Here is a 27,598-nt window from a genome sequence, read left to right as displayed (position 1 = left end):
GCTTCGTGGACCACTTCCTTTCTTTTTTGCTTTGGTCACAAAGTTCAGAGAAAATCTTGATGTGCATAACAATTAGGAATAGCGATTAATAAAACAACGTCTCCTGTTAAATTAAGCAAACAACTCATAGGAAGCTTTATATCCTAGGTTTGCAGAGCAATCAGCCTTGACTTCGAAAGTTGAGCTCTAGAACACATCTCAGTTTGCTTGGATGTTTTCCTACATTTTCTACGAGTTTAAGTCTCATATTAAAGTCAAGGTCAGGGTTGCAGCCCTCTGAAGCCCCACGTAGAGTTGCCAGCTTAAACAGTAAAATGTGAATTTCACTTAAACAGTGAATCGTTTTCACGTCTATGTCCCATTAAATTTGCATTTCAAGTATGGGACATACTTAGACGTAAAAAATGACTCACTGCTTATCTGAAATCCACATTTAACTGGGCACCGTGAACTTACATTTGCTAAATCTGGCGTCCCTACCCCATGCTCGGGTTGGGGGGTCGGGGGACGCCTACGGAGGCGGTGAAGCGGGTGGGGTGGGGGATGGCCCTGGAGGGGCGGGGCCGAGAGGTGGGGCTGGAGGCGGGACCAGGCGCTCGGGGCGGGGCGAGGCGAGACTGGGAGCTCAGGGGCGGGGCTATAGGCGGGACCAGGCGCTTGGGGCGGGGCGAGGAGCTTGGGGTCCGGGACCCGAGGGGCGCCTGGGAGGCCGGGCCGTCACGTGGGCGGGGCTGGGGGCGGGGCCTGATCCTCGGCGGCGGGGGCGGGGCCGGGTGCGCTCGGCGCACGTGACGGCTGTTGCCAGGGTGAAAGGTCAGGTGCGGCGCGGCACTCCCAACATGGCGGCGACCGGGACGGCGGCCTTGACGGCGCACAGCCCCGGAGCCCTGGCGGGGACGGCATCCCGAGTCCGGCGCCCGCCCCCGGCGCGGCCCGCGCGGCTGCCCCCGCTGCTCGTGCTGCTGGCGGCGGCGGCCGGGCCGGGCGCGGGCGGCGCGGCGCGGCTGTACCGCGCGGGCGAGGACGCCGTGTGGGTGCTGGACAGCGGCAGCGTGCGCGGGGCCACGGCCAACAGCTCGGCCGCGTGGCTCGTCCAGTTCTACTCCTCGTGGTGCGGCCATTGCATCGGCTACGCGCCCACCTGGCGGGCCCTGGCCGGGGACGTGCGAGGTGAGGCGCGCCCCCGCGTGGGTCTCGACCCGGGCCGCGTGGCCTGGCTCCTGCCACTCCCGGATTCTTTCCTCTGGCTCGCGGCAGACTCTCAGGCCCTTTCCCCTCGCCCTACGGAGGAACCCCGTTTCCGCCCCTGGCCTGCACCGCGGGGTTCCCTGTATGACTCCCATGAGATCCTGGTGGCTGTCTCAGGTCAGAATGACACGAACCCTTCTCCCCCAGTCCTCACTCCATCCCTCACTCCATCCTCCCATCATTTCCTAGCTCTCCAGATGCCTGGTTTTGAGTCCCTAAGAGCTTCATTACCCTCCCAGGCCTTTATTCTAGCACACCCCGTCCTCCGTAATTCCATGTCAGTGCCTGGAATCCTCATTCTTTGAGGACCCTATTCTAATCCACGTCCCTTTCCCTTTAAATCGTTCCTCATCCTCCTCTGGGTTGGATAGCTGAGCATATGGCGGATACTCAAAGTACCCACAAGTTAGACGTCCAGATATACTGGAGACTTCACCGCAGAAGCAAAAAACACCTTCAGAGCATGTTATTGGTTGGTTCCTTGTTCATAGACACGCAGCGTTTGATAAATCTGTCATCCACCAAACTTCTGGTAATGTTCCCACACTTTATTGACATTTGGCACTTTAATCATGCTGCACATTGCTAATCAGTCACTAAGTTACTCGCTTGCTCTAAATGGCAGAGTTGTAGCAGGAGGGAGTTTGGCAGCAGCCCTCCTGCAAACTGGCCGTGCTTCACAGGGGAAAGTGAATTTACTCTGCAGTGGGAGCTGGTCCCCAGCAGGAGCGAGATTTGGCAGGACTCTGGCAGGGGCTGAGCTGACCTCTAATTACATATTTCACTGGGCAGGAGAGTAACAAATTACTGGGCTCTCTTCCCACACCTCAGTTTTACATCCAACCCTGTTGTGACTTCCTCATATCTAAACAGATTGATAAAGAAACTTAAAAAAAAGTCTATATCGGTGCGTGATTGTAAATGATTATCTTTAGCTGCTTCTCATCTTTCCTCAGGGTGTTGGGGCCTCTTGATCCTGAAGGGCTTATTCTTTCGTCTTAAGTTTTCTTAAGTCCCTAGTATTCGTCACTGGTCAGAACTGAAATCAGAGATTGAAAAATGGACAGTCAACTCAGGTTTCTTTTTAAGCCTTTGCTTTGACAACAAGTACTTTAATTAAACCCAGAGGACTGTGTTATTTGGTGGCGGAAACACAGATATATAAATTAAAGTGCAGGTAGCTCTGGCAGAACACTTGTCACCTACTTTGTGCATATTTTGGTTTTTTTCAGTGTAGTGTCTGAAAATACAGAAGTTATAAACCAGGTTTGAATATTGTAAACCATCTCGTAGTCGAACCAGCATGGAAGGAGCCTTGAGAATTGTCCCTGGAACTCGGAAGGAAAGTTACTTTTGAAACTGAAACCAGTACAATCCATACCTGATGGTGTAATTAACTTAACTATTAACTAAATAAGATTATCTCACAAGAGTTGGATGTCCTCAAAGCAGGAAGAGCAAGTCTGAGATAGAAGGGAGATGTGGCTGAAAGTGAAAAATAGCTGTGTCCTGAAAGACAGGGGAGGCTGGAGCAGGGGTGGGGAGGAGGGGGCTGTGGGGCGCCTAGGTAGGGATCTTCAGAGCCAAACTGCATGGGGGCTCCCTGAGCGCCAGCTCTAACTAGAGGCAGAGCCCTTGGCACTGGAGAGTGTTCCACTCAGGGTGTCCAGAGAGCGCTCACCCGGGCTTGGTAGAAATGCACCTTGTCGGCCCAGCCCAGGCCTGCTGGATCAGAAGCTCTGGGTGTGAGGCCCCGCATCCTGTCAGCACAAGCCCCAGAGGTGGAGGATTCCTGTTCTCGGGGACACTAACCCTGCAGGACACCTGCAGTGAAGGGCCTGTGGCCAAAGGAGACAGGAAACACAGCATGTGACCTTCCCCTTGCGGTGTCTGCAGTGAGAACTCAGTAAAGGAATCCATTACCCGGGCCCTTGCCTCCCATGTGACTGACCACAGGGCCCTTCCTGGGCCTCATCTCAGTGAACTCCCTGTGGAGGGCTGAGAAGAGCTGTCCTCCGCTCACTGAGGGGGCTGGTGTAGCGCGCTCTGCTCAGTGCCTTGCTCCCCGCCCTGGGCCCCACAGGGAGAGGCTGCCCATCGCCCCCACGGTCCAGTCTGGGAGCAGTCCTCACTCGCATTGTCACCACTTTGGTCCTGGTCAGTCACTTGTGAATTGGGATGTCCAGTGACCCCCCCCCCCCGCGGGACACGCAGACCTTGGACTGGGCCCCCTTGGGAGCCTCTCCCACCCCTTCTGAAACACAGTGTCCCTCCAGCTTGCCCCGTCTGCCCTCCCAGTCTCTATAGCAGTGCAGCTTCTCCACAGTGGGTGGTTCTGGTACAGCCTCTGCTCCCAGGCTCGACATGGCCTGGGGGAGGGACACTGAGCTAGAGGAGCATCTGCTTCCCCTGCTGTCCCCCCACCAGTGCCTCCTGACTGGCCTCATCCACTTGCTCAGAATGGGGTGAGAGCCCAAGGCAGCTCTGCAGAGGGTGGGGTTCCTCCCCGCTCAGCAGGGCCTCTCTGTTCACAGCCTAGAGGTACCTTCGTTTTTCTAAAAGATTTGGATTGAATTTTAGCTCTTCACTGACATTTTCAAGATTTTGAAAATGATTGCTTTTCCTTATAAGAAGGTGACTTAACAAACAAAAACCCTACTGTTGGGTGTGGCCAAATGTCCTTCCAGTGTTTATGTAGCTCTGGCTTAGTCCTGTCACTTCTAAGTCCTTTGCAAAACAAAACCCTGCTGTGTTCCTGAAAATCCTTTTGCCTGGAGCTGTGACATTAGCTTGGCTTGTGACACCACCTCCTCTTGTGATGGGAGCTGAGACATCTGTGGGCAGAGCCTGTGCCCCACCACCGGGAGATCTCTGAAATACCTGGGGAGACTTTCTCAAGACAAGGAGTCTCCCTGTCAGAGTCCCCGGGCCCTTGGTATCTCCCATTCTCTCTGTCTCGAAGAAGAGAGCCCCAGGGAAGCAGGGGCAAGTGTCCTCTAATCGGAACCAGAATTTTTGGTGAGAGACTCAGAGTGAGCCGCAGACCTGGCAGGCAGGCAGTCACCCGCAGTGCACCCCTTTACCTCCCTGGTATCCATGCATGGTCACACAGTTGGGCTACAGGCTGGTGGTGCCAGAGCCCAGGTGGCTCTCCCCAGCGTCTGTGGGGGATGGCGGGGTGCCCCATCCCTGCTGCCCGGCACTGTGGACTCAGTCTGGCCTCCCCTCGATCCCCTGCTGGTCTCGCTGTTAGTGTGGCCACAGGCATTGTGGACGTGAACTAGACCACCTGCCTGATGTTCCCGCCAGGTCATTACCTGTTCACTGGAAGGAGGGGACTGAGGGAGGTGGGGTGTTGATGGCAGTGGGAGCTCACCTGGACCCTGGAGAAGCAGGCAGAAGGCACGTCCCCCATTGTGGGCCAGAGAAGCCTGTGGCGGGCCTCCCCCCACAGTGACACTTGTCTGTGAGACACAGGCTTAGTTGTGACCATGTCTGGAGGGACACCACCACTGCGGGAAGCTCAGCGACACCGAGTGGAGGGACCGGGTCGTCGGTGCGCCGCCGGCCCTGCCTGGGCTGTGAAGACGAGCTGGGGGCTCAAGAGCTTTCCTGCCTCGTGCCACAGCATGGTGATGCTCATCCTCCAGCCACAGGGGGTGGTCAGCGTCCCTGGATTTGCCATTACCACTGAGCTCGCTCCAAGCCCGTGGGACCACATGCAGCATTAGTTTAACCGCACTGGGTGAACGCAGGGGACCCCTGAGGCCAGCTGAGGTGAGGCTGGACAGCGCGCCTGACCCGACGCCAGCCCTGCGTAACTTGTGGACGACACGTGCTCTCCCTGCTTGTTAGTGTGCGGCTGGTTTCTTCCCGGGGCTGTGTGTCCTAGACTGTGACTTGAACTTGGAGCTTACCTAAAAAGACCTTGGCTCAGCCAGGAAGGGGCCTGCGCAGGGAAGAGGACGCCCTCCAGCCACTGGAAAGTGGGGTTAGAGACCCCAGCATCGCCCTGACTTCCTGAGGGTGAGGAGGCTGGAGTGGAGCTCAGCACTCAGCTGCATTCTTTTAAACCTGGGGGGTTAATTAACCTTTACAGCAATCATTTTCCAGAACCATAAATCAGACTTTTATAGACACTTTACTGGAACTGGACAAGTAATGGTGAAAAGTTTAATCCTGTTAGGTTAAATGATACCGTTAATTGGCCAAGAAGCTTGAAATAAATTTTGGTCCACTGTATGTAGAAACTTGATGATTTCACAAGTTTTTTTAAGCTTGTGGTACTAGAAATAGGCTTATGAGCCGGTGTGAGGAGTGGGCACGCGACCTGACTTCTGCTCCCTGTGGGCGCCCCTGGTGGCCTCCCTGCCTCCCAGCTGGCTCTCTCTGCCCCTGTGTTCAGTTGGGGGTGGCCAATGTCCTGAAAGCGGGCGATTGGCATTTGGTTCGGAGCGGTTTTCTCCTTTGTGTGATGGGGTCCAGACAGGTGGGAGAGGCAGGAGGAGGGGAGGGGACAAGCTGAATGAGGCAGATACCCTGAAGCTAAAGCTTTGAAACAGTTTGTTTTTTAGTTGATGAAATAGACTGTCTCCCTTTTGTGCTGCACTGAATGCCGTCCATCTGCTGGGATGCTTGCAGTGACTGCTGGCGCCTGTGTAACCGAAATTCTCCCTCATCTGCCTCCTTCACCAGCCTTCCCGCCTCGCCTCGCACAGGCCGGCCATCTTACAAAGACAGACAAAGGCGGTGTGAGGCGTCCGCGTGCCCTGCACCAGGCTGCCCTGGAGTGGAGCCCTGCGGACTCAGGAATCCCTGGGGGCTGGGCGGGGGCTGGCCCTGTGCGTGCCCCAGTGCCTCTGACTTGTGCTCTGTGTTCATTTGTGCGCGTCTTGGAACATGTTCTGAGGGCTTCCCTTGCCCACAAGTCCTGGGGTAGGTGTGGAACGAGACGGGGAAGGCCCCTGTCTGCCTGGAGCCTGTACTTCGGAGGGGAGGCACAGACAACGAATGGAAAAACAAGCAACATGAGGCAGTTAACTGGCGGCGATGGGTCCTAGGAAGGCGAGCAGGACGGTTGGATCGGCACCGGGCAGTGCAGGGAGGGCTCGGGGCCACTGAGTGCATGCTCACTGCATGGAGGGGCAGCAGGTGCGAAGGCCCAAGATAAGCAGTACTGTCCACATTGGAGGGTGGAAAGGGGCCACAGCTGCTCCAGCTCTGGCAGGGATCAGTGGCTCCAGGCTCTCTAGCCGGTAAGCCGTGCTCCGGACTCACCTCCTGGGGTGGGACAGGTCGGGATCTGTGGTGTCGCTGGCGTGTTGTTTCCAGGGCGTAGCTGCCTTCCTGTTCCGGGCCAGCCCCTGCCCGGCGGGCTGGTTCTCTTCTACACCCAGCTGTAAGAGACACTGTTTAAAACTTGGGGCGGTGGCAGAGAGGTGGCCTCTCAGTGGCACGCTGGGCATTGTCCCACAGGCTCCCCAAGTGCTTGTTCCCCAGGGGGTGAACCTGTTCAGTCTCTGTGAATTCCGGGCTCGGGCTAGGGCTGCTTTTAACTCACAGACCTCTTCCGCCGGGGACGCCGGGCCCGCGATCTGGTGGGAAGAAGGGATAAAATAAAAATGTCTAGAGGACAAGGATAATGTGTTTTTCAAAAAAATTGATTCTCTGTATATTTAAAAAGGCCAAATGTCATGCGGGGGCTTTTTAAGAAGTTGTCTGAGGAAACAGTGGCTTTATTCCACACGTGGCCGTCTGAGGGTCAGAGGAGCACACGTTTGGGCTGCGGCGTCGGAGGTGGACTGAGTTTGAAGAGACGAGTGTCTCGGTCCGGAGGCGGCAGGACAAGGGGAGATGCCGTTAAGGCTCGGCCCCCGTGAACGTGCAAGCCGGACCCCCTCCTGCTGGTGTCTGCCCTGCGGGCCCGGAGCCGCTGGGCTGGCTGAACAGTGGACGGTTCCTGAGTCTCCTCACCCGTAGCATCCTGCCCGTTTCACCAGACGGACTCCCACCGCTCGTGCCTTGGTGAGGAAGCTTCGTACACTTTGGTGTGGAAGCAGGCCTGAGGGGAGCTTTCATTGCTGTTGTGACTGCCTGGGCAGGGGGTCGCGGAGGGGCTCCCTAAGGAGGTGACGTTTATGTGAAATTGAAGAATGCAGCCAAGCATGGGTCGGGGCAGTGTCCACCCAAGGGGTTTGTCCTCTGTGTGCTGGGGGCAGGGCCTGTCCAGGTGGGGATGGGGTCATCGCAGCCGGCTGGGGTGGCCAGGGTGGGGGCACGGGTGCCAGGGGCCCGTTTTGAGGCCTAGCCCTGCTGAGCCTGGGGAGCCAGTGCTCTCGTGGACCGGACTGGGCTCTTCAGCACCTGTGGTTCTGTGCTCAGGGCTGCGGGGCCGCCACGGAGCCATTTCACCAGGGCTGACCGCACTCCGACCACCACATGTGAAACCAGAGTACTCCTGCTTTGTCTAGCGCTGTGCTGGTTCTAGAGGGTGTGATCCTGGCCTGGGGTCAGAGTCTGGCTTCCAGTTCCCAGCAGCTGTTCTGCTGGGTGCTGTTTGCAGCCTCCTACCTGGGAGTTCCAGGCAGGTGCAGACGGAGAAGCAGGACACGTGGCCGGCAGTGCACAGACGCGTGACACGTGGTCTCCACGAGTACCCTCAGGTTCCAGTTTTTTTAAACGTTGATTTTTATAAGTAACACACACTAAGAAAAATCCGAAAAAATAAAAGAGTAGGACCAAGTCCCACCATGGAAACCAAATCCTAGTGGACACCTCTGAGTGCTTTCCTGGCTGGCCTCCTTGTGTGCCTCCTGTCAGCTCCTGGGTGGTCTTCCACGTTCTTATGCGCTCTCTGGGCAGTAGAGAGCTGAGAGCCTTCTTAAAGTGTGGAGTGGAAATTCCCAGTAAGCCCTGAACCCCGCATTTGTGAGCAAGAGAACAGGTAGCAAAAGCGCGAGGGGCCTGGGGTGGGGGGCGCCGGGCGGAGGGGCCTGCCCAGGCCGGGAGACGGTGCCACTGCTCACGCCGCGCTCGGCTCTGTGCCTGCATCTGCTGCACCAACGGGATGAGAGTATTAACTGTTCTTCCCGAGTTCCTGGTAATCTGAGATCCAGGAAGATGAGACCTGTGATTCGGGAGGCTTCTGTGATTTTTTTTTCCATCCATTTAAAATGGCCTCGAGACAGGAGCCGGCTTCCCAGAGGCCACAGAAGTCATCAGGTGTGAGAGACGGAGCGTCATTTTTGTTCTTTTTTTACTTGATCCTTTGCATTATATTACTATTGGTAAATACTTTTTATAATTACAGAGGAAAACAGCATGTATTTTTAAGCAAAAGTGTTATATTAGAAAAAAAGCAATTCTTACATTGCTGATACATGTAAGCCTTCGTGTCTGTATAGTACTTAATGCTGGTCAGTGTTTTCTGTCTCCTGGAAATGGCTTAACTGTAACCTCTGTAGTTCTAGGTCACAGCAGTATGCAGAGAAAACCCTTCTCTTGGGATTTATAACCAAATGACTGGCTTGGAGTGGTGGTGTCCTGTGGGAACTCCTCAGTCTCAGGGACAGACAGTTGTAGGTTCCCACTCAGGACTCACGGGGCTGCAGGGGAAGATGAGCAGGGCTCGCCAGGTCCCTGGCCCTGTTCCCTCAGGCCGGGCCTGCCTGGGGGGGGTCTCTCTGCTCCCTTGTGTGTCTGCAGAGGCCGCCAGCTTGTCCTGCTTCCCCAGCAGGCTGTCCCCTGCAGGCCCAGAGCCAGGGAACGAGTGGGAATCTTACTACCCCAGAGAAACAGAGCAAATTTCTCAGAGGAAATGTCACCAGTTGCTTCCAGAGGCTGCTGGGGATGCTGTCCCTTTGAAGCCGATGACTGAGAGGGACAGGCCCTGACCCCTGTGTAGCACGTTTCAGGGTCTCCACCACGCAGGCTCCTCTGTACAGAGGCGCCCCCGCCCACCGTCTGGCCTGCAGCCATCGGGACTTAAAGTGCTGGGGGGAGTCATTAAGAAGGGAGGCCGCCTGAGGTCACCCACCTCCTGGTGGAAGCTCATCACACCACCTGAGAGCACATCTTCCTGAAACCTGGATCTCGGGCCACGTGTCTACAGAAAACCCGGGGCAGGGGTGCAGTTGTGAAATCCAGACAGTGGGAGACCACGGGGTGGAGGACCCACCCACGGTCCCACTAAGTCGGCCTTACTTGGACCTGATTCCAACAGAGCGAAAATGGGACAGTCCGGGAGATTTAACTCCTGACCAGGTGTCTGTTGCTGTTGCAGTGTTTGTCTGCCTTGGCGTGATCACGGCGGTGTGCTTGTGCCGGGGGGGCGGTCTCACCTGGCAGGGGCCCTGCTGCTGGGCTGTGTGGGAATGACTGGCCATCGGAGGCCGGCTGGGCACAGTTCAGAAGTGGCCGAGGATTTGAAAGAAACAAGCTTCCCTGTGAGCTGGTAAATGCTGCTATTAAAGATGGAAAAATATACTAAAAACTGCTCTTTTCCACTCCCAGGAGTGGCAGCTGTGTTTGAGGGTGTGGGAAGGGTCTCGGAAAGTGCTAGAAACCCTTTCTCAGTGTTTTACACATCTGTGTCTTTGACTTGAAAGTCCAGTGACCAGTTACTGCCTCGCTCATTTGAGCGAATGCTGGGAGCATTCAGCTACACAGCCTGGACCACACGTGTCTAGTTGGTCTCGGACGCTGGCTTGGTGTCCCTGACGAAGGGCCAACTTGGGGCCAGTGACAGCCCAACGGCAGCTCCCGGCACTTTCATCCATCGCGAAGTCGTTTAAAAGTTAGGAGCCCGCCGCGTGGGGCCTGCGGCATGATTTGCAGGGTCAGCAGACAAGGTGTGCTGTATCGTCGTCGAAATGGGAGACGCACCCACCCCAGCAGTGGGAGTTCTTTCTTCTTCCCTGTGCGGGGACGGGCTGGATGGATGGCTGGCTCTCGGGGTGGGGCTGGGGGGCCAGGGGCCCTGACGTTCTCGCTCCTGCTTTTCAGACTGGGCCGCCGCCATCCGTGTTGCCGCCCTGGACTGTGCGGAGGAGAAGAACCACGAGGTGTGCCGCGCCTATGACATCCACTTCTACCCCACCTTCCGGGTGAGCACCCGCCTCTCCACACGGCTGTCTCTCTGTGGGACACGGACACACACACACACACACACACACAGCTCCTGCTCACAGCAACAAGGCAGGAGGTGCGGGAACATCCGGGACCTGCCACAAGAGCCAATGTGAGGCTGTGCTCCCGGGGTCACCACAGGCTGCTGATGGGTCTGGGTCCTGGCATGTGCCTGGCATGGGCTGACGTGAGCCTGGCATGTGCCCGGTGTGAGCTGTCGTGGCTGCCCCACAGACAGGCGTGTACCCGTCTCTTCCACTAGGGGGCAGAGGGTCAGCTGGAATCAGAGAAGCCCATCCAGGTCTGAGCGTCTACGTGTGTGCAGCCGTGTGTCTGCACACAAGCGCATCACGGTGACATCACATCTCAGAAAAGAGGCAGGGCCTTTGGAAGTCACCTCTAAGGAAGCTTTGAGACCCCATTCCCTAAAATTGTGTGCTCTGTGTGACAGCGTCAGATACTCATCCCCACGGTGTCCTAGCCGCAGCCGCGCACCTGTCGCCTGGACAGGCCCCAGCCCCACCGGGTGACCCTCCCTCGAGTCCCTTGTCACTCTCCTCTGGCTTCCTAGTCCGAGAGCTTTATGGCGTTGAGTGTGCTCCTGTTCTGTTTTGTTTGGACGTTACGCACGGGGTGCTGTGCTGTGTGTGCTTGGGCCGCTCTTGTACTTAATAGGACGTTGCTGAGAGTCACCTGCATGTTGGGTGTTGGTTCCCAAATGGCCCCTGGGTGCTGGCTGCCCGGTCTACTGTCCCTTGCCATCGCGGGCACCGGGCTTCTGTGTCCTGTGGCGCATGGCGCAGGCCTGGTGTGCAGCACTGGGCCCTCCCTGCGGACTGGGGACAGGGAGCAACCACGTCTTCCACGTGTCACCCCCTCTGGGTGAGTTGTTCGTCCTCCTTCCTTTTGGCTTGTTCGTGCTCTGCTCGCTGATGTACTGAAGTCCTGCGTCTTCTCGACACTAGCCCTCCTTCGGTTGTGAGCGTTGGGGGTCTTCACCCAGTCTGTGACTTCTTCCACTGTCTTCGCATGTCTTGTAATGAAGGGTTTTGACTTTCATGTAACATCCTTTCCTTCTGCTCAGAGACACCTGACCGTGTGTGTCAGCCTCCCTGTAGGTTTGTGTCACTTGAGCTGACATACCATCAATGTGTTTAGCACTAGGAGCCATTAGGGGAAGCCCTGTGGGGTCAGAAACTGTAAATGACAGAATTCTGGTTGGTACCAGGCCCCCACTGGTGAATCCGGTGGGAACGCTAGTGTCCACAGGTGCGCAGAAGCACGGGGCTCGCCGTCGGTAGTGTAACCTTCCCGGAGGGAAGTAACTAAACCTCTTCAAGCCTGTGGTCGTTTTGTTCCTTAAAGATTCAGCATTTCCACAGACACCAGGATTGGCTGTTTCTGATTGGTTCTGTGTTTTTCTTTGTAGTATTTTAAAGCATTTACGAAGGACTTTACAATTGGAGAAAACTTTAAAGGTAAATACGTAAATGTTATATTTTACTTGTACATTGCTCCCCCCGAGATAAATCTGTTACAGGGAGTCTAGGAAACGCTCCCGACGGGACCTGTCCCTCCGGCGTGTCCACCTCAGCACCAGCCTCCGTTCTGTCCTCTAAGGGTTCAAACGCTCGTAGTTCCAGTGAGAAATTTTTACTTTGTGCTTTGCCTTCCTTGGCAGATACAGTGGGAAAATTTTCTTTAAGTCAACTTTCTCACTGAAAAAAAAAATGTATGGCGAAGCATACAGATCACAAGTGCCCTGGATGAATTTTTGTGAATGAGCCCCCTTCCCTCCCCCTGGGGCCCCGCAGCCCACAGGTGATGCCGTTTTACATCAGAGACCGGTCTGCCAGTCTCTGAACTTGGACTAGATGGACATGCGCATGTGGCCTCTGTCCGTGCTGTGTGTTGGGCTGGGGGCTTATCTCAGAGACCACAGGTCCCTGTAGCTCACCCGGTCCCACGCTGGTTGCCCTGAGGTCTCCTGCCACTTGAATCCACTGCCCTGTGCCCCACTTGGGACTGACAGGCCCCCAGGGCTCCCCGAGCAGCTCGAGTACCGTGCCGGGTGGGCACAGCACACTTGGCCATGATGGTGGGTGCTCCCCACAGGGCCCGACAGAGAGCTGCAGACAGTGAGACAGACAATGATTGACTTCCTGCAGAACCACACGGATGGAAACAGGCCTCCCGCCTGCCCGTCTCTGGACCCCATTAGGTGTGTAGTTCTGTTTAAAAAAAACCTGGCATGTTAGAAGTTGAATTTAATTTTGTAAAGTGGAAACTTGCATTAAGTGACATGGGTGCTGGCATATGATGGCCTTGAAAGCACTAAAAGCCTCTTTTTCCCTTAAAAAGGCCCAGCGACATTCTCTCCCTCATTGACAACCCCGGCGGCCGTTACGTGGCGGTTCTGTTTGAAGGCAACAGCTCCTACGTCGGACGTGAGGTAGTGTGTCCGCGTCCCTTGCCGCGCTGGCTCCAGAACTGGACTGCACGTAACGATACTGACACCTTCTTCCGTCTGACTTGTGTTCACGTTTTTCGTTCTCATTAATTCTTGGAATCATGGTTTGTGCTACTCAGCGAATTCACTGGTTTGCAGAGGACACTGTTGGAAGGGGGGCTTTCCTCCGTGGGTAAAAGAGAAGCGAGTCCAAGTGTGGCCTCGTCCTGGGCGTGGGGCCGGGAGGGGCTCCCCTCAGACTCCGTCCGTTGGACAAGCCTCATCCTCCTCGTGGGCGTTTTTTATTTCTTGGGCATTATTATCAAGACTTTTTTCTTTGCTATGTTTGAACTCCCAACTCTTGCCAGATTCAAGAAGCTGTAAAACGTTGTTTCTGTCATGAAACTCCGTTCTGCTGTCCTTTCACGGGTGTGGGTCTGAAGCCTTTGCCTCTGGCAGAGTCCCGGTGAAATCCCGGCACCAGAAGCCAGGCTGAAGGATGGTTCTTACCCACGCACTTCTTGGGACTTGGCGCCGGGCGCCTGGTCTCTCCTTGTCTCTGCTGCTGGCCTCCCAGCCGTCGTTAGCTCAGGGAGGGCTGGCGGGACCGCGTGGGCCCGGTGGGAGCTTTGGCCAGTGCATTCTGGGGCAGGAGGCCTCAGGTGCTGGCGACCCAACCTCTGCACTGTGCTCGCGCCTCCGAGTCTGGTGGAGACATGGAGCCACCTTCTAGGTGGCTTCAGTGCCAAGGGGATCCTCGTAGGGGGCTGGAGGAGCCCCCGCAGTGGGGCCCAGGGTCCCCGCCTGCCTTCCCTGAGCTCACTGATGTCGGGAAAATGACCCAGGGCTCCTGCGCACATGGACCAGGTGTGCGATCTAAGTGAGACCGCAGTTTCTGCCCGTGGGCTTCTCATTCAGGTGCCTTAAAGTGAGACAGAAACAAAGATGTGAGAGATGGTCTGGCTTGTAGAGTTGCTGAACTTAGATGTTGTTTCTGGTTTCTGTAAGGAGCTGCTTTTGTCAACGTACTGTTTCTTGAGAACACTGCCATCCGCGGAGAAGATGACCGAACTTTCTCGTTATCCAGGTGGCTTTAGACCTGATTCCGTACGAGAATGTCGTGGTGAAGAGAGCGCTGAATTCGGATAGAGCCTTCCTGGGGCAACTCGGTGTTTCTTCTGTTCCCTCCTGTTACTTGATTTACCCGAACGGGTCACACGGACTGGTTACCGTGTAAGTACTGTTTGGCTCCAGGAGCATTTGCGACGCTACCTAGCGGCCCGCACACCCTCGAGTGTGGGCACACACTCCTGTCTGTGCCGGTCCCGAGGCTAGCCCCTCCCTCCAGGGTAGGGGTGGACTGGCTCCAGACCCTCACGATCCGCTCGTCTTGCTGGGACCAACAGAAATCGTCAAAATGCCATTTGCCTCTGTGTGGGGTCCTGTGTACCCCTAAGATGAGCTCGGTTGAGAAGTACGCTGGTTGAGTGCAGGTTGGGGGACCATCACAGGTGGGAAGGTAAGGGACCTCCTGGAGCCTGAGCTGCCTGCCCTGGTCCCCAGCCTTGCTCCCAGAAGCCCCGGGCCACCTGAGCCTGCGTTCCCAGAGTACTGGTGAGGTGCCACATGCGTGGACCCGGCAGCGAGACGGGTGCTCCATCTGCTTCCCTGGCCCGACTACCAGACGCACATGCAAAGCTGGCAGACAGGACAGAGGCTCTTAGGCACGTTGAGAACCACAGTTTGAGTACAGCTGATGTTGGCAGATACTCACACCAGGCCTTCCTGTCCCCACCGAGCAGCACAATCACAGTGCTTGTCACACCTGTAGCTCAGGGACCTGAGGATTTGTCTCATGTCCTCAGGTTGGGGGTCAGCTCCCTGAGGCCCAGCTTGGCCATGTCCTGCCCTCACTGCCCCAAATACCTGCAGTAAATGCCCACAGGACGGTCAGGCCGGGAGGTGTGGGTCACCCTCCAAGTTACGGAGGGTGGGCTGTTCTGAGCCCTGTGCCAGGAGGTGCCTGAGTGGCGGGCACCAGCCCAATTGCCCCGGCTCTGAGGCCGCCCCACCCTCCCCTTTCCGCAGTGGGAAGCCGCTCCGATCGTTTTTTTCCTCTTATTTGAAGTCGTTGCCAGATGTGAGGAAAAAATCGCTTTCGCTGCCTGAAAAACCAAGCAAAGAAGAAAACCCTGAAGCCGCGGTTTGGAGGGAATTCGACAGGCAAGTGCTGCTCTTGGCTGAGGCTGTGGGGGATGGCCGTGGGGGCCGCAGCTGGTCTGTAGCCCGCCGCCCGACAGCTCAGGGACCCTCCGCATCTCCGTGGGGTCACGCTGGGGTGGGGCAGGGAAGGGGGAATTTATGTGAGGAGAAAGGTGGGTTTTCACCTGACTTTGTAACGTTTCCTCCTAGGTCAAAGCTGTACACGGCGGACCTGGAGTCGGGGCTGCACCAGCTCCTGAGGGTGGAGCTGGCCGCCCACAAGTCCCTGGCTGGGGCTGAGCTGCAGACACTGAAGGATTTTGTCACTGTCCTGGCCAAGGTGCACGGGCATCCACTCTGGTCCGCGGAGGGAGTCTCAGGGATTTTTGCTTCAAGGGTGGGGGACCCAGGCCGACCTGAATGAAATCGGGGCCCTGCTCTGCAACACTACCCCCTGCACTGCAGTCACCGCTTCCTGCCAGGTGCCTTACCCCACCGCGAGCCCTGGGGACGTGGCAAGCATGGAATCCCTCCGTGCGTGGAGACACTGCGTGGTGGAGGTGTAGGGCCACCAAGCACTCAGAGGTCAGGGCGGGAGGGCAGGAGGTGATTCCGTTCTCAGGTGAGGGGCAGGTACTGCCTGGGGGCTTGGTTCAGAGGGGAGTGGGTGAACGGGGGAGGCCCGAGCGACCAGCAGGATGAGAAAGGGAGTGAGGGGGAAGCAGGGTGTAGGGGGAGGCCCTTGCACTTGGGGGTGGAGGAGAGGTGGGTGTAGGTGGGTGTTTGGGGCGGGAGACCACTGTGGCCCCATGTCGGTGTGCTGGGGGCCCCAGACTGGGCCAGCACACACACCTTTAGCAGGTGGAGCAGGTGGCGGTTGGTGTCCAAGCTGAGGTTCAGAGGATAGGGGCTGTCGGGGTTACATTCCTGCTGAGAACTCAGCTCCACAGCTAAAAGTCCAGGGCTCGTGGTCTTTTTCTTGGCCCAGAACTCCTATGCTGAGAGGAGCTTTGGGAAGCAGGTTGCGTCCCCGGGGACAGACCGAGCCCTTTTCTGTTGGCCCAGCAGCCCCATCTAGCCCTGGCCCTGTTCCCACCTGTCGGTCCCCTTTGCTCCTGCTGCTGCCTCGGGGAGAGACTACTGCCTGGGGCCACCCTTTCCTGCACCTCGACCTGAGTTGCTAGTTGCGATCTGGGAGCTGAGAAGGCCTCATTTTGAACGTTTCCCTTGCCGAATGTGCGGTCACTGACACAGGGATTCCTCGTCAACGCTTTGGCTGGTCAGAGCTCACTTCCACAGCACGGCGTTTGAAAAAGACTAAGGAGATGCAATTTATGTTTAAAGGAATGATGAGTCGCCTCGTGTGTTTCAAATGAATGAATGGAAACCGTTAGACAGCCTTCCCCACCATGCCCCTCAGGGTGCAGAGATCTCCAGCTGTTCTCAGTCCTTTGAAAAGTGCCTGCGGGTCTGCCTGTCACGTGACCCTCGGGCCACGGGCCATTCCTATGCCAGGTCATCCAGCTGTTGGGACATCGGGGTGCGTGATCTCTCTCCGCCCACGTCTTTGTCCTCATTTCAGTGCCGGGTCACGCTGGGGGGCCTCCTTGTGTCGTGGAGCCTGTAAGTCAGACCAGCGTTCAGTTATTCTTAGTAAATTTCCTGAAGTTTACATAAAACTTTAAGTTAAATGCTGGCAAGTTGATGATGGCGCTTTGTGTCCCACGTGGGAAAAAAACAGGTTTTGCGGAGTGGAGAATGTGATGTTTCTGCTCTAGCTGTTCATTTCAGCATCTTTAGTAAAGTTTCAGCTCATGATTCTAAGAGCTTCTTCAGCGACCTTTATTTTACAAATTGGTGGCTCCTGATCGAAGTTCTCACAGAAGGACCGTAGCACCGCTGAGATCGGTGGACTGGATGCTTCTAGATGCGTCTCTGAGCCGCTACGGTGCCGCCAGCCACGCGGCTAGAAGTGTCAGTGTGTAGTTAACCAGTAGATTGCACCTTGCTGTGTAGAAGCCTCAGTGGTGCGCATGCTCTTCTAGATAGTGACACCGAGACGGCGAAGGGGGAGGCCAGGGAGTATGTCGGTAAAGCGTGGGATTAGCATGAATTACCACAAGGGACGTGGAGTAAGTGGCCAGTGACGTCAGGAAGGACCATGAGGCCCTTAACAATGTGATCAGTAAGGCAGCTGGTGGCTGTGTCATGGTCTGTCATTGCGGAGTGGCTGCCCAGTGGGAGGACGCGCGGCCGTGACTGACTGGGTGGGTGGTAGGAGAAGGAAAGGGCACCACCACGTCTTCCTGGGAAGGGGCAGCCCCCCAGGGCCCCTCACCTGTGTTCTGGAGAAACTCATTCCTCCAGGGACCCCCACTGCCATTCTCCGTTGAGGCCCCAGATGGGTTGGAGCCCCTGCCTCCCTCCTTGGTGGGTCTGTGTCGGGACAGGCCTGGTCTCGGTGTCTGGGTGGCACCTTCCTGAATGTTCCCTGAGTGTGGGTCCTTCTTGCTTAGCTGTTCCCTGGGCGGCCGCCGGTCAGGAAGCTGCTGGAGACGCTGCAGGAGTGGCTGGCCACCCTCCCCCTGGACAGGATCCCCTACAACGCCGTCCTGGACCTGGTGAACAACAAGATGCGGGTGAGAGGCCCCTCCTGGAGCTTGGCGCGCCCTGCCACTGCCCACTTTCCCCCGTCTCTCACACCCTCCTGGCTCTGCCCGTCCAGTGTTCACGGCCATCTCCCGTTGCCCCCCTGCCCTGGGCGGTCCGTTTAAGGACCGGCCACCAGACACGAGCTGAAACCGCTGTCCTACAGAGATGGGAGGTTTACTTGGGCAGTGTAGTGCTAGGGTTGTTTTTTTAATTTTTAGTAAACACTTCTAGATCTTATACCTAAAACACTGGGAAAGATGACACGTTTATCAGGAAGCATGGCTGCGCTGGTCAAGTTGCTGTGCAGGCCGTTCGTGGAGAAGGGGGTCTGGCTGTCATCTGCGGCCACAGACTCAGCAACTCGCTAGATCCATTCCCCGAGGTCACTCTTGAATCGCATGCTCGCCACGTGGGGGCGTCCTGCCTGATTTTGTCTGCCTTGCGGATCCTCTTTCGTGTGACCCCGAGCTGGAGGTGGCTGCGGTGGACCTGAGCCGAGTGACAGGGAAGGTAGCTGAGAGCGGAGAGCTCAGACCCACAGTGAACAGGCCTGCGCAGTCGGCCTGCGGGGACCGGGCAGCAGGGTCGCCCAAAGTCCTTGCAGCCTCATTAGGCCACTGGCTTTCTGCTCCTCAAGTGAAGGTCCTGTTCTTTCTGGCCAAGAGTTGTTTGACAGTCGAATTTTATTATTATTAGACTTCTGTGAATTTCATCATAACTAATTCTAATTTAAAAGGTGGGTGTCGGGGGGAGGGTATAGCTCAGTGGCAGAACACGTGCTTATCACATTCAGGGTCCTGAGTTCAATTCCCAGCACCTCCATTGAAAAAAAAAGAAAGAAATTTTTTTTAAAGGTGGGTGTTCTTCATGCTTAATGGTGCTAATTCATCAGGATAAAGATGAGCTTTTCCCTTCTCCCTAAAGACTGGAAAAGAACAGGCTACGTTTCCATCTTTTGAGAATTCCTTTCGTAATACAGAGTTCTTTCTCTTCTGTTTGGTATTGGGTCTGGATTTACATGCGGTGAGATGAAGTTGGTGAAGTTTGGGGAAAGGTGCTCCCAGTGAAGCCACCACCCCGTCAAGGCAGAGAGCATTCACCAGCTGTTTTTAAGTTTAAGAATTCAGCTATCTCTTCTTCTTTTCTCCCCCCCAGATCTCTGGAATACTCCTTGCTAGCCGCATAAAGTGGGTCGGATGTCAGGGAAGCTGGCCGGAGCTGAGGGGCTACCCGTGCGCACTCTGGAAGCTGTTCCACACTTTGACCGTTCAGGCCGGGGCCCACCCAAAAGCGCTGGACGGCACAGGTGAGCTGTCCTCACGCGGCCGCCTGACGCACTGATGTGCTGCTGCCTGCCTGCTGAGGGCCGTCGCAGGACACGCAGAGGTGCATCTTGCTGTGGAGGGTGACGCGTCTTTGGGGGTGCCCCTAGGATCCCCTGCTGAGGAGGGTGGAGGTGAGCATGTCTCCTGGAGCTCTGCTCCACCCCTGCACCAGCTCTGGGTGCCCGAGCACGGATCCCCACCTTGACCCCAGCACGCGCCTGGCCGGTCTGTGGGCCGTGAGCCACATAGGAGAACAAGGGGACGCTGGCCAGGAGCGTCTCTCGGGGTTCACGCCTCTTTTTCTTGCTTTAAAGAACTTGAGAAACGTATTTAGAGAGGTATATTATTATCCCTCGTTTATTCACAAATCACCACAGAACTGGCAGCCTGGAACAGCTCAGGGTCGTTGTCTTGCAGCCTGTGAGCAGGGGCTCAGGTGTAGCCTGACGAGGGCCTTCTGCCTCAGGTTGCCCCCTGAGCCTGCAGGCAGGGCGTCAGCCGGGGCTGGGGTCTTGTCTGGAAGCTCAACTGGGAGAGGATGCCCTCCCTGTGCTAAGTCACCACGCAGGGTGGCTTCGGTGTTCAGATCTGTGCTGGCTGTTGGCCCAAGGCCACTCTTGTTCCTCACCTTGTGGCCTTGGAGGCAGCTGGCTTCGTCAGAGCCCTTCCTGGTGTGACGTCCATCACTTCTGCCGTGTTTTATGTGTGGAAAGGGAGCCACCAGGCCCGCAGGGGATGTGAGGGTGAGGGCCACGTTTTATATCTGACACAACAAGCTAAAAAATGTGCTGGACTTGTTGATCCTCTTTGGACTGTGTTGTGTGTACACCTCCCAATTTAATCAGGGCCCTGGCAGCCATGAGCGTGTTGGAGAATATCTTTTAGTTTTGTTTTCTCAATCATTCAGCTTCAGTACTTTAGTAATGTCTGTATAAGTTGAAGGTGAAGTCTTTGGACTCACACATTCCAACATTCCTTCCAGTGGAATCACAAAATTCTTTTACAGTTATCTTTTGCTCTGTAACAGACTAACCTCAGATGCTATGGCAGGAAATGTCCAGTGTTTTATTTGCTCATGATCCTGGGGCTCAGCTCTTTGGGTGGGCTCCACTGGTGGCAGCAGGCTGGTCTAGACTCAGGTCAGACTCCCGCAGGCTGGCCCCTGCCTCCCACGTGGTGGCACCACATCCAGGAAGGGCCTCTCTGGGCCTCGACCCCAAGAGCACACGGCTCCACTTCCCGCCATGTCCTGTTGGTCAGATAGGTCTCATCAAGCCCGGAGTCCACCTGTCAGGGAGAGAAGCAGCAAGTCCATTGTAAGGGGGCATGTGACATCTTCGGAAATCTGTCCCACCCCCGGCTCTCCTCTAGGTGACATTGCATTTCCACCCTCCAGGGGTCTTGTGGGAGAGAGATGGGCCTTAAAGCGAAAATTCGTTTAATAAGGGTCATATAGGAGAAAGTGGCATATTTTCAGAAGAAACCTCGGGATCCCTTGAACAGAAAGTGAAATCAGAACGTCGACACTGCCCGATTTAGTGCAACTCAGACTGTTGGAACCCACTTGTGGAAAGTGAGCCCCGGTCCTGGGAGCCTCGTGTTTACGTGGGGAGGCTCTGCCGAGAGGAGAGGAGCGCTCGGAGGGCAGTGTGGCGGCAGCAGGGGAGGAGGGCGGCCCAGGGCACGCTGTGGAAACATTGCAGAACTGACGTCGTAAAGGCGGCAGAGCGACAGGGCGCGCGGTCAGAGAGGTCTTGAGGCTCTTTCCCTTCGTGGGTGTAAATTGAAGCAATATCCGAGGGGCCTGTCTCACGCCGAGAGAATTGGGTCAGACTGAGACCGCCGGATTATGTCTTGGAAGGTTTTTCCTCTCCTTATTGCATGTTTAAACCCCATCGACTAAAAAGCCTGCCGCGTCCCCTAATCCCCCACAGGTAGAGGTTTATGGTTCTTGTCCACTTTAAAGATTAGGGTGGCCCCGGGTGTGTGGTGGTTTGGTGGAGAAAGAGAAAAGGAGGATTACCCAGCCGAGCACGGCAGATGTCGGCCGGAGGCAGGGCCGGGCGAGCGGAGCCCCGGCAGCAGCCAGCATGTCCTTAGCGTGGGCACGTGGTCTTCCTGGGCGCCCTCGGCTGCCCGCTGAAAGCCAAGGGGAAGGGGGCAGAATTCAGGGTCTGGGTCTCCCCTGAGCGAAAGAGGCAGGGCCGCCAAGGCTGAAGCCCGATGCAGACTCGCCCTTCGGGGCTGGGCTCCCAGACTGCATGGCACACAGACCACTCGGGCTGCTGTTGAGGCGGATTCATCCCCCGGAGCCACGTCTCTCCTTTTTCCAATTATTTTGCTGCATTTCTTTTAATGCTGACACTTAATCTGTTTTAATCTCATGGGTCTCTTATTTGGATGCTCAATCCCCTGTATTAGTTGTCTGGACAGGACTGCCAGTCCAGCCCTGTGTGCGTGCCCCCCTGCAGTTTCTCAGGGGTTCTCCTTCCAGCGCAGAGCTGGCCGTATCCTTCTGCTGTCAGCTCTGTGTTTCCATATCATGGTGTCAACTGGCCATGTGGCTGGTGGGGCTGGAGAGTTTCCTCACACGGAGGGGCCCAGGCTTGCAGAAACAGAGCGGCTTCATCGGCCAGCCAGCCGTCCGTTCTGGGAGGAGCCCTGGAAGCTGACCAGTCCGTCACCAGCACTACCTGGTCTCACGGAAGATCAGCCCAGCACAGGGCTGGCTGGGCGGTGGGCCCAGAGGCACTTCCTAAGGCCACGTTCACCTGTGAGCTTGTGTTTTGCAGGGATTTCAAAGCGGAACAACCACACGTTTAGAATGAGTAGCTGCCCCTCCCCGGCACCAGCCTTTGGGGTTGCTTGTAACCAAGAGAGATCACACCTGGGAGGCGGACCCCGAGGCAGAGCCCTGGTCTCTGGGCCATGCAGCTGAGGGTTCCTTGCAGTCATGCCACTGGCTCATTTCCCTGAGCGCCAGCACACTTCCCAGAGCGGGTCCTGCAGCTGGACCTGGGTGACCGTCTGTATGATTGGCACAGCGTCTCAACATTAAGCAGCCATCTCCTGGTTGCTATAGGCGTCCAGAAGGTGCTGGTCTCTTTCTGTGTCCGTGTGCAGAGGTGGGGGCCTGTCCCATGTCCCATGTCAGGCACTCAGCCCTTTCCTGGCTCCCAGCGCCCCCCAAGCCTTGTGCTTCTAGCGCAAACAGCCTGACATGCTTGGGTTCCTCTGCAGGTTTTGAAGATGACCCCCAGGCAGTGCTGCAGACCATCAGGAGGTACGTCCACCTCTTCTTTGGGTGTAAAGAGTGTGGGAAGCACTTTGAGGAAATGGCCAAAGAATCGCTGGATTCCGTGAAAACCCGAGACCAAGCAATTCTCTGGCTTTGGAAGAAACATAACCTGGTCAACAGTCGCCTGGCAGGTGAGCAGAAGCCACACCGAGTGGCCTGAGCCTGGGAGCGGAGGGGCCAGCACATGGTGGGGGAGGCCAGCCGGCCCGAGCTGTGGCCGGCGGGGTCGGCAGCGCCGCACACACAGTGACGGTGCTCGAGCTTCACCACCGTACTCACTGCCTGCCCGCCACGGACCAGGCTCCCAGCCGGGTCGCCTTCCTTGGTCAGACAGTCATGGCAACCTTGGCCAGGGAGCTGCCGAAGACAACAGCTGTTCCCAGGCTGCCAGCTTCCCTGGCTTCCAGGCTGTTCTCACTCAGGGCTCCCGGCTGCATGGGACAAATGTGTGTCTCTTTTCTCCCCTTGGTGGCCCACTAGGCACCTGGGTAAATCTGACCCTGCAAGAGTTGGCAAGTAAGTAATTTTCAGTAAGGAATTTCAGCGTCATTAAAAACTCCCCTAAGACCATAAACCAAATGCCTCAAAGTGGTTTTGTTTAAAAAAACAAAAAACAAAAACTAGGGCGGGTGTATTTTCTCAGAGTTAAATAATTCAAACTGTTCCTAAATCAGTGGCAGATTAAAATTAGGCTTAAAAATAATCTACTGAGAAATAAATCTTAATAGAGATGAATAGAAAATGCCACTAAACTATTGGTCTTTATTTAATCCACTGTCTTATAAAAACATTACAACTGAAGCACTAAAGAGAATTGGTTTTTCTTTGCTCTCGGAGCTGACGGCTGCAGCTCGGGTCACGTGGCCGAGGCACCTTGTGTCTGCTAGGATTTGTCCCTCGCCTTCAGCTGCAGGCTAAGGCACTTCAGTGGTGGCCCTGGTCCAGAGCTGTCTCCACGTCCAGGGTGCCAGGCCCCTCTCCCACCCCTCCCCCTGCCTCTCCCCACCCCTCCGCCTCCTTTGCGCCTCTCAGAGGGCTGCAAGGTTGTCCAGGCCCCGCAGCGCTCTGCCACAAAGCAGCCCGACGAGACTGCAGGTCTGGGGCCGCTGTTGGCCCTGCGTCGTGCTGCAGCAGAATGCTTCTGCAGCCTGTGTAACTGTCACTCTTGAGGCTCTGAATGGCCCCATCGCCCTCAGCCCCACCTCTAGCCTCTGGATTGAGACTCAAACTCCTTGGAGGCCCCAACACCAGACCTGGACCTCCCCATCCACACAGTGCAACCTCGGGTGCCCCCTGGCAGCTCCACTGTGTCTTGGTGTATGTGTCCAAACCCCTCACCAGACGCCAGCCCGGAAGAGGGGCACCCGCGCAGTGGGTGGTCTCCCAGCTCCTGCACGGCCGGAGGAGAGCATCTCCGCTGAGCACGGGTCCCCCAGGAACCTCACAAAGTGATTTCCTTTACGTGTACTTCACCTCCAGGAGCACTTGGAGGGCAGCCAGGTGTCCCCAGGTCAGGTTGGGCCACTCCGGGAGCCAGGGTGCTATGTGCCACGTGTGTGTGAGCTGGTGGTCCAGCAGGCTGTCAGAGCATCGTGTGTGTGACAGAAATGCAGCCGCGAGTGTGGGGGCCTCAAGGTCTTGCCCCCAGACATTGGCTGGTGGCCCGGCGTGTGTGCTGACGGAGGGAGGGGAGGAGTGAGCAGAAGTGGGGGCAGGTGGGATCATCGCAGCCTCATACGCCAACGGGAGTGTAATTGGACTTTGTGGAGGGCTGATGAGCAGTTATGTATCAAAAACCGTAACGGTGTGGGTCTTCTTGGAATCACACCCCACATTCAGACGTCCTCAGGCAGGTGTGCAAAACTGTGTCCACTGCGGAGCAGGTTCCCCGGCCGTCCTCATCCCTGGCAGGGATCAGTTGTAAGGCAGGTGCACACTCAGCAGAGACGCTGTGGCTGATGGATATTTGTCATGCGGGGCCGTGTCGCCAGCTAACGGCTGGTCCTGTTAAACCCGCGGGCCTGCTTGCACGTGTGGGAGAGGCTGGCTCTGACATCTCACAGGCCACCCCGGGGCAGAGCAGGGGAGGTCTGCCTGTCCGCACTAGTGAACACCTCACTCCTGGAGTATCATCCAGAGATCCTGAAAGCTTGTAGGTGCTGAGGAAACACCTGGACTGTGAGTGCCCAGGGCGATGCTCCGGGGCCTGTGTGGGCCGGGGCCTCAGGCGCACCTTCAGGGGAGAGAGGAGAGGAGCAGGGATGGGCGGGCAGGTCATCCGAGGCCCCTTCACAGTTGCCCTTCCTCCTCTTTCTCCCAGGCCATCCCAGTGAGGACCCCAAGTTTCCAAAGCTCCCATGGCCCACCCCGGACCTCTGCCCAGACTGCCATGAGGAAATTAAGGGCCTGAACAGCTGGAACGAAGGCCAGGTTCTCCTGTTCTTGAAGCAGCACTATAGCAGCCACAACCTGGTGGACATGTACGCTGCGGACCTGGGAGACGCCGGCGAAGGTGCCCCGGCCAGGGGCGAGGAGCGGGAGGGGGGCCACGCTTCCCCGGAGCAGCCCCTTGGAGAGCGAGGTGCCGAGAGTCTCCGCCCACCCAGCGTGCAACCCCCCAGACTCCACCTGTCGGAGGGGTCGCACCAGGGACTGGCCGCGAAGCTGGAGAGTCTGAGCGCGGCCGAGAGCCGTGCAGAGGCGGCTGCGGCCTTTCTCGGGATGGGCTTCTCCAGCCTGGACATGAGCCTCTGTGTTGTGCTTTACGTGGCCTCGTCCTTGTTTCTGATGGTCATGTACTTTTTCTTCCGGGTGCGGTCCAAGCGGTGGAAAGTCAGGCATCACCACCTGTCCGTGTAGGACTTCGGAGACCACGGAAGCGCCTTCAGAAAAACCCGCAGCTTTACTCTTAAGATCAGGGATTCTATCAGCGTCGGACCCAGTGTCACACTGACAGCGCCTTCCGCTTCCATGTCTCACTCTCAGACGCCCTTCCTGCAGGGGTGCGCCTGGCACATGGCATGGGGCTGTTGGCATTCCTGTCACCCTCCGTGGGCACCTTTCACAGACCCCAGAGCAAAGACGTCTCTGTTTTTACTCTTCCAGGTTTAAAAATGGAAGTAGGAGTCCAGGCCCCACGAACAGGACTTTTCCCAGCTACCTTCGCCTCAAGTCAGTAGACCCCAGGCCTCGCTTTGGGACTTGGAGAAAACCCACTTTCTTTCCCCACCAGGGGCCCTTTCAGACGCCTCCCCTTCCTGGCTGCTCCTTGAAGCCAGTGGTTCTCAGTGATTCACTCGTGCTTGTGCTTTTCAGCTGCTTGGTTGTTCCTGCTCGAAGCAAGAGAACATCTCAGTGGGCGCCGAGGCTGCTCAGGACCAGAGAAGAGGAGACCCTGAGTGGTCTCCATTCTCTGCAGACATGGAGATGGGAGTGTGAAGGGGAAGGAAGAGCCCATGGGCTTGTGGGACAGGGTGGTGGTCCCTTTCAGTCTGCAGAAGCGCTGCCTTTGTTTGTTAATCTGGTGTCGGGGGAGCTATAAGTGAATCCAGTCTTCGGTCCAGGGGGCAGACCTGCCATAGGTGCTGTGACTGAAGGTCTGTCCGTGGGAGGGTGTGTGTGTCGGGCGGTCTGGTCCTTTGGGATCTCTAAAGGGGCCCTTGGTTCTGTGTCGTTCGTCCAAGTCCCTGCAAGGGAGCTCGGTGAGGTGGGAGCCGGCGGCTCCCGGAGGGGCAGACTGTGGTCTTGCTGGTGCCCTTAAGGCCAAACTTCGTTTGCCTGAAGCTCTTTTACCAAGAGTCCTGGCACTGGGCCCTGGTCCCCTAGGCTTGGATGATTAACTTTTCTAACATTTAATGGTTTTTAACACGTTATTTGTAAAATCCCAAACATTTAAAAGTAAATCTGCCTCTGAAAAGGTAAACAAAGAAACAGACTATGGCTAGGAACATTTCCATTGAGATCCTCTGTGGCTGTTGATTTGTCTCACAAGCTCAGATGTACCCACTCGCCTATGGGCATGTGTGTGTGTAACTGTGCGTGTGTGTGTGTGTATGTGTGTGTGTGTGTGTGACTATGATGGTCCTATATATTAAGTGTTTCCCATTCTGCCTATTCCATACTCCAGGTGTTTACCAAGTCCAGCTGTCCACACGGAGTATTAAGTGACCGCTGTAATACTGGTGTTACCGTGGCAGCTGGGGGAAAGTGGACAGCTTCATGGTCACCTTCAGTGGGAAGCGTGGCAGTGAGCAGCCTCCGTGGGTGATGTGGCCTGGAGGCCTTCCGTGCAGGGGATTCGCTCCTGAGTCTGCTGCATCACTTCTCTGCCACGAGAGGTCTCTTGTTTGGCATTTTTTTAACCCCTAGAAGCCTATCTGTCTTAAAGCCCAGGAGCTTGTCTTCATGGCTAAGTTGTGTGCCTGGGTTATTGAAGGCACCTGTTGCTTTTCAACTTGAGAAAACTGGGCAGATTTACCGAGTCCAAAGGGAAATACTTAGAATTGTTCATGAAACTGCCTTCTGGTTTGTATCGAATGTCTTTTTCTCCCCTAAAGTAAGTTTCTTTCCACATGAGAACTGGGGCAGTGTTGCAGTGTATCTTGTCACTTTACAAAACCCAGCTGAAGGGCGATGTTGGCTTTTGAAGTTTGTGATAGTATTACAGTTTGAGGGGCACGGTTTTCATAGGCTGTTCGTGGTCAGGGAGAGGATGTGCCAAGGTGGCCATGAACCTGTGTCTCTTGTATGACTGTGAGCACAGTCTCGCGTGGCCTGCCCAGCACTGGACGCTCCCTCTAGGCAAGGGTTAAGTTCTGTTTTCTAAAGTTGTAAGTATTGAGACTAATGAATATAATAGTTTGGTAATTTAAATGTATATTTATTTTTAATGGAAGGATTTCAATTCGAAAGAGGCTGATTGACATGGAACTGTCAGGGAAATTTGTTAACCTGCAAGGAAAGTGAACATTTTATATTTTAAAGTAAACTATAATGTGCACATTTTAAAAATAAATAAATCTGTTGTTTGAGAAAATTGTAATTCTTTTGCGATGAGAACTCTACCAGTGATTGGTGTCAGGTGGTGGGGCTGAACGAAGCCTCCTTTCCCTTCTCATGTTTATAGACGGCATATCTGAAATTCTAGAATTTCATGTATTGACCAGAGGCTTTTTGGAAGACAGCCCAATGGTCAGGTGGAAAGGGAAAGATGGGAAGTCAATGACAGATGATCCTGGGGCTGATGTAGACTGAGAGCTCAGGACAACACCCTTTGTTCTGCCATGGGTGAAGGAAACG

General features: G+C 56.0%; 1 protein-coding gene across 1 annotated transcript; it reads left to right on the top strand.

Annotated features, from left to right (window-relative positions):
• The first annotated feature begins 814 nt into the window (after positions 1-814).
• Positions 815-27,335, top strand: QSOX2 (quiescin sulfhydryl oxidase 2). Its single transcript, XM_072960407.1, has 12 exons — positions 815-1,170; positions 10,252-10,352; positions 11,804-11,852; positions 12,490-12,595; positions 12,736-12,826; positions 13,911-14,056; positions 14,912-15,046; positions 15,236-15,365; positions 17,542-17,664; positions 18,833-18,983; positions 22,243-22,431; positions 24,621-27,335. The coding sequence occupies exons 1-12, from the start codon at positions 840-842 to the stop codon at positions 25,157-25,159; spliced, it is 2,091 nt and encodes a 696-aa protein (XP_072816508.1). The 5' UTR covers positions 815-839; the 3' UTR covers positions 25,160-27,335.
• The last annotated feature ends 263 nt before the right edge of the window (positions 27,336-27,598 follow it).

This window comes from Vicugna pacos, chromosome 4 (assembly GCF_048564905.1).
Source record: "Vicugna pacos chromosome 4, VicPac4, whole genome shotgun sequence".
Lineage (NCBI taxonomy): Eukaryota > Metazoa > Chordata > Mammalia > Artiodactyla > Camelidae > Vicugna > Vicugna pacos.
The sequence above is the reverse complement of the archived record's forward strand: the minus strand, read 5'-3'. Positions and strand labels throughout refer to the sequence as shown.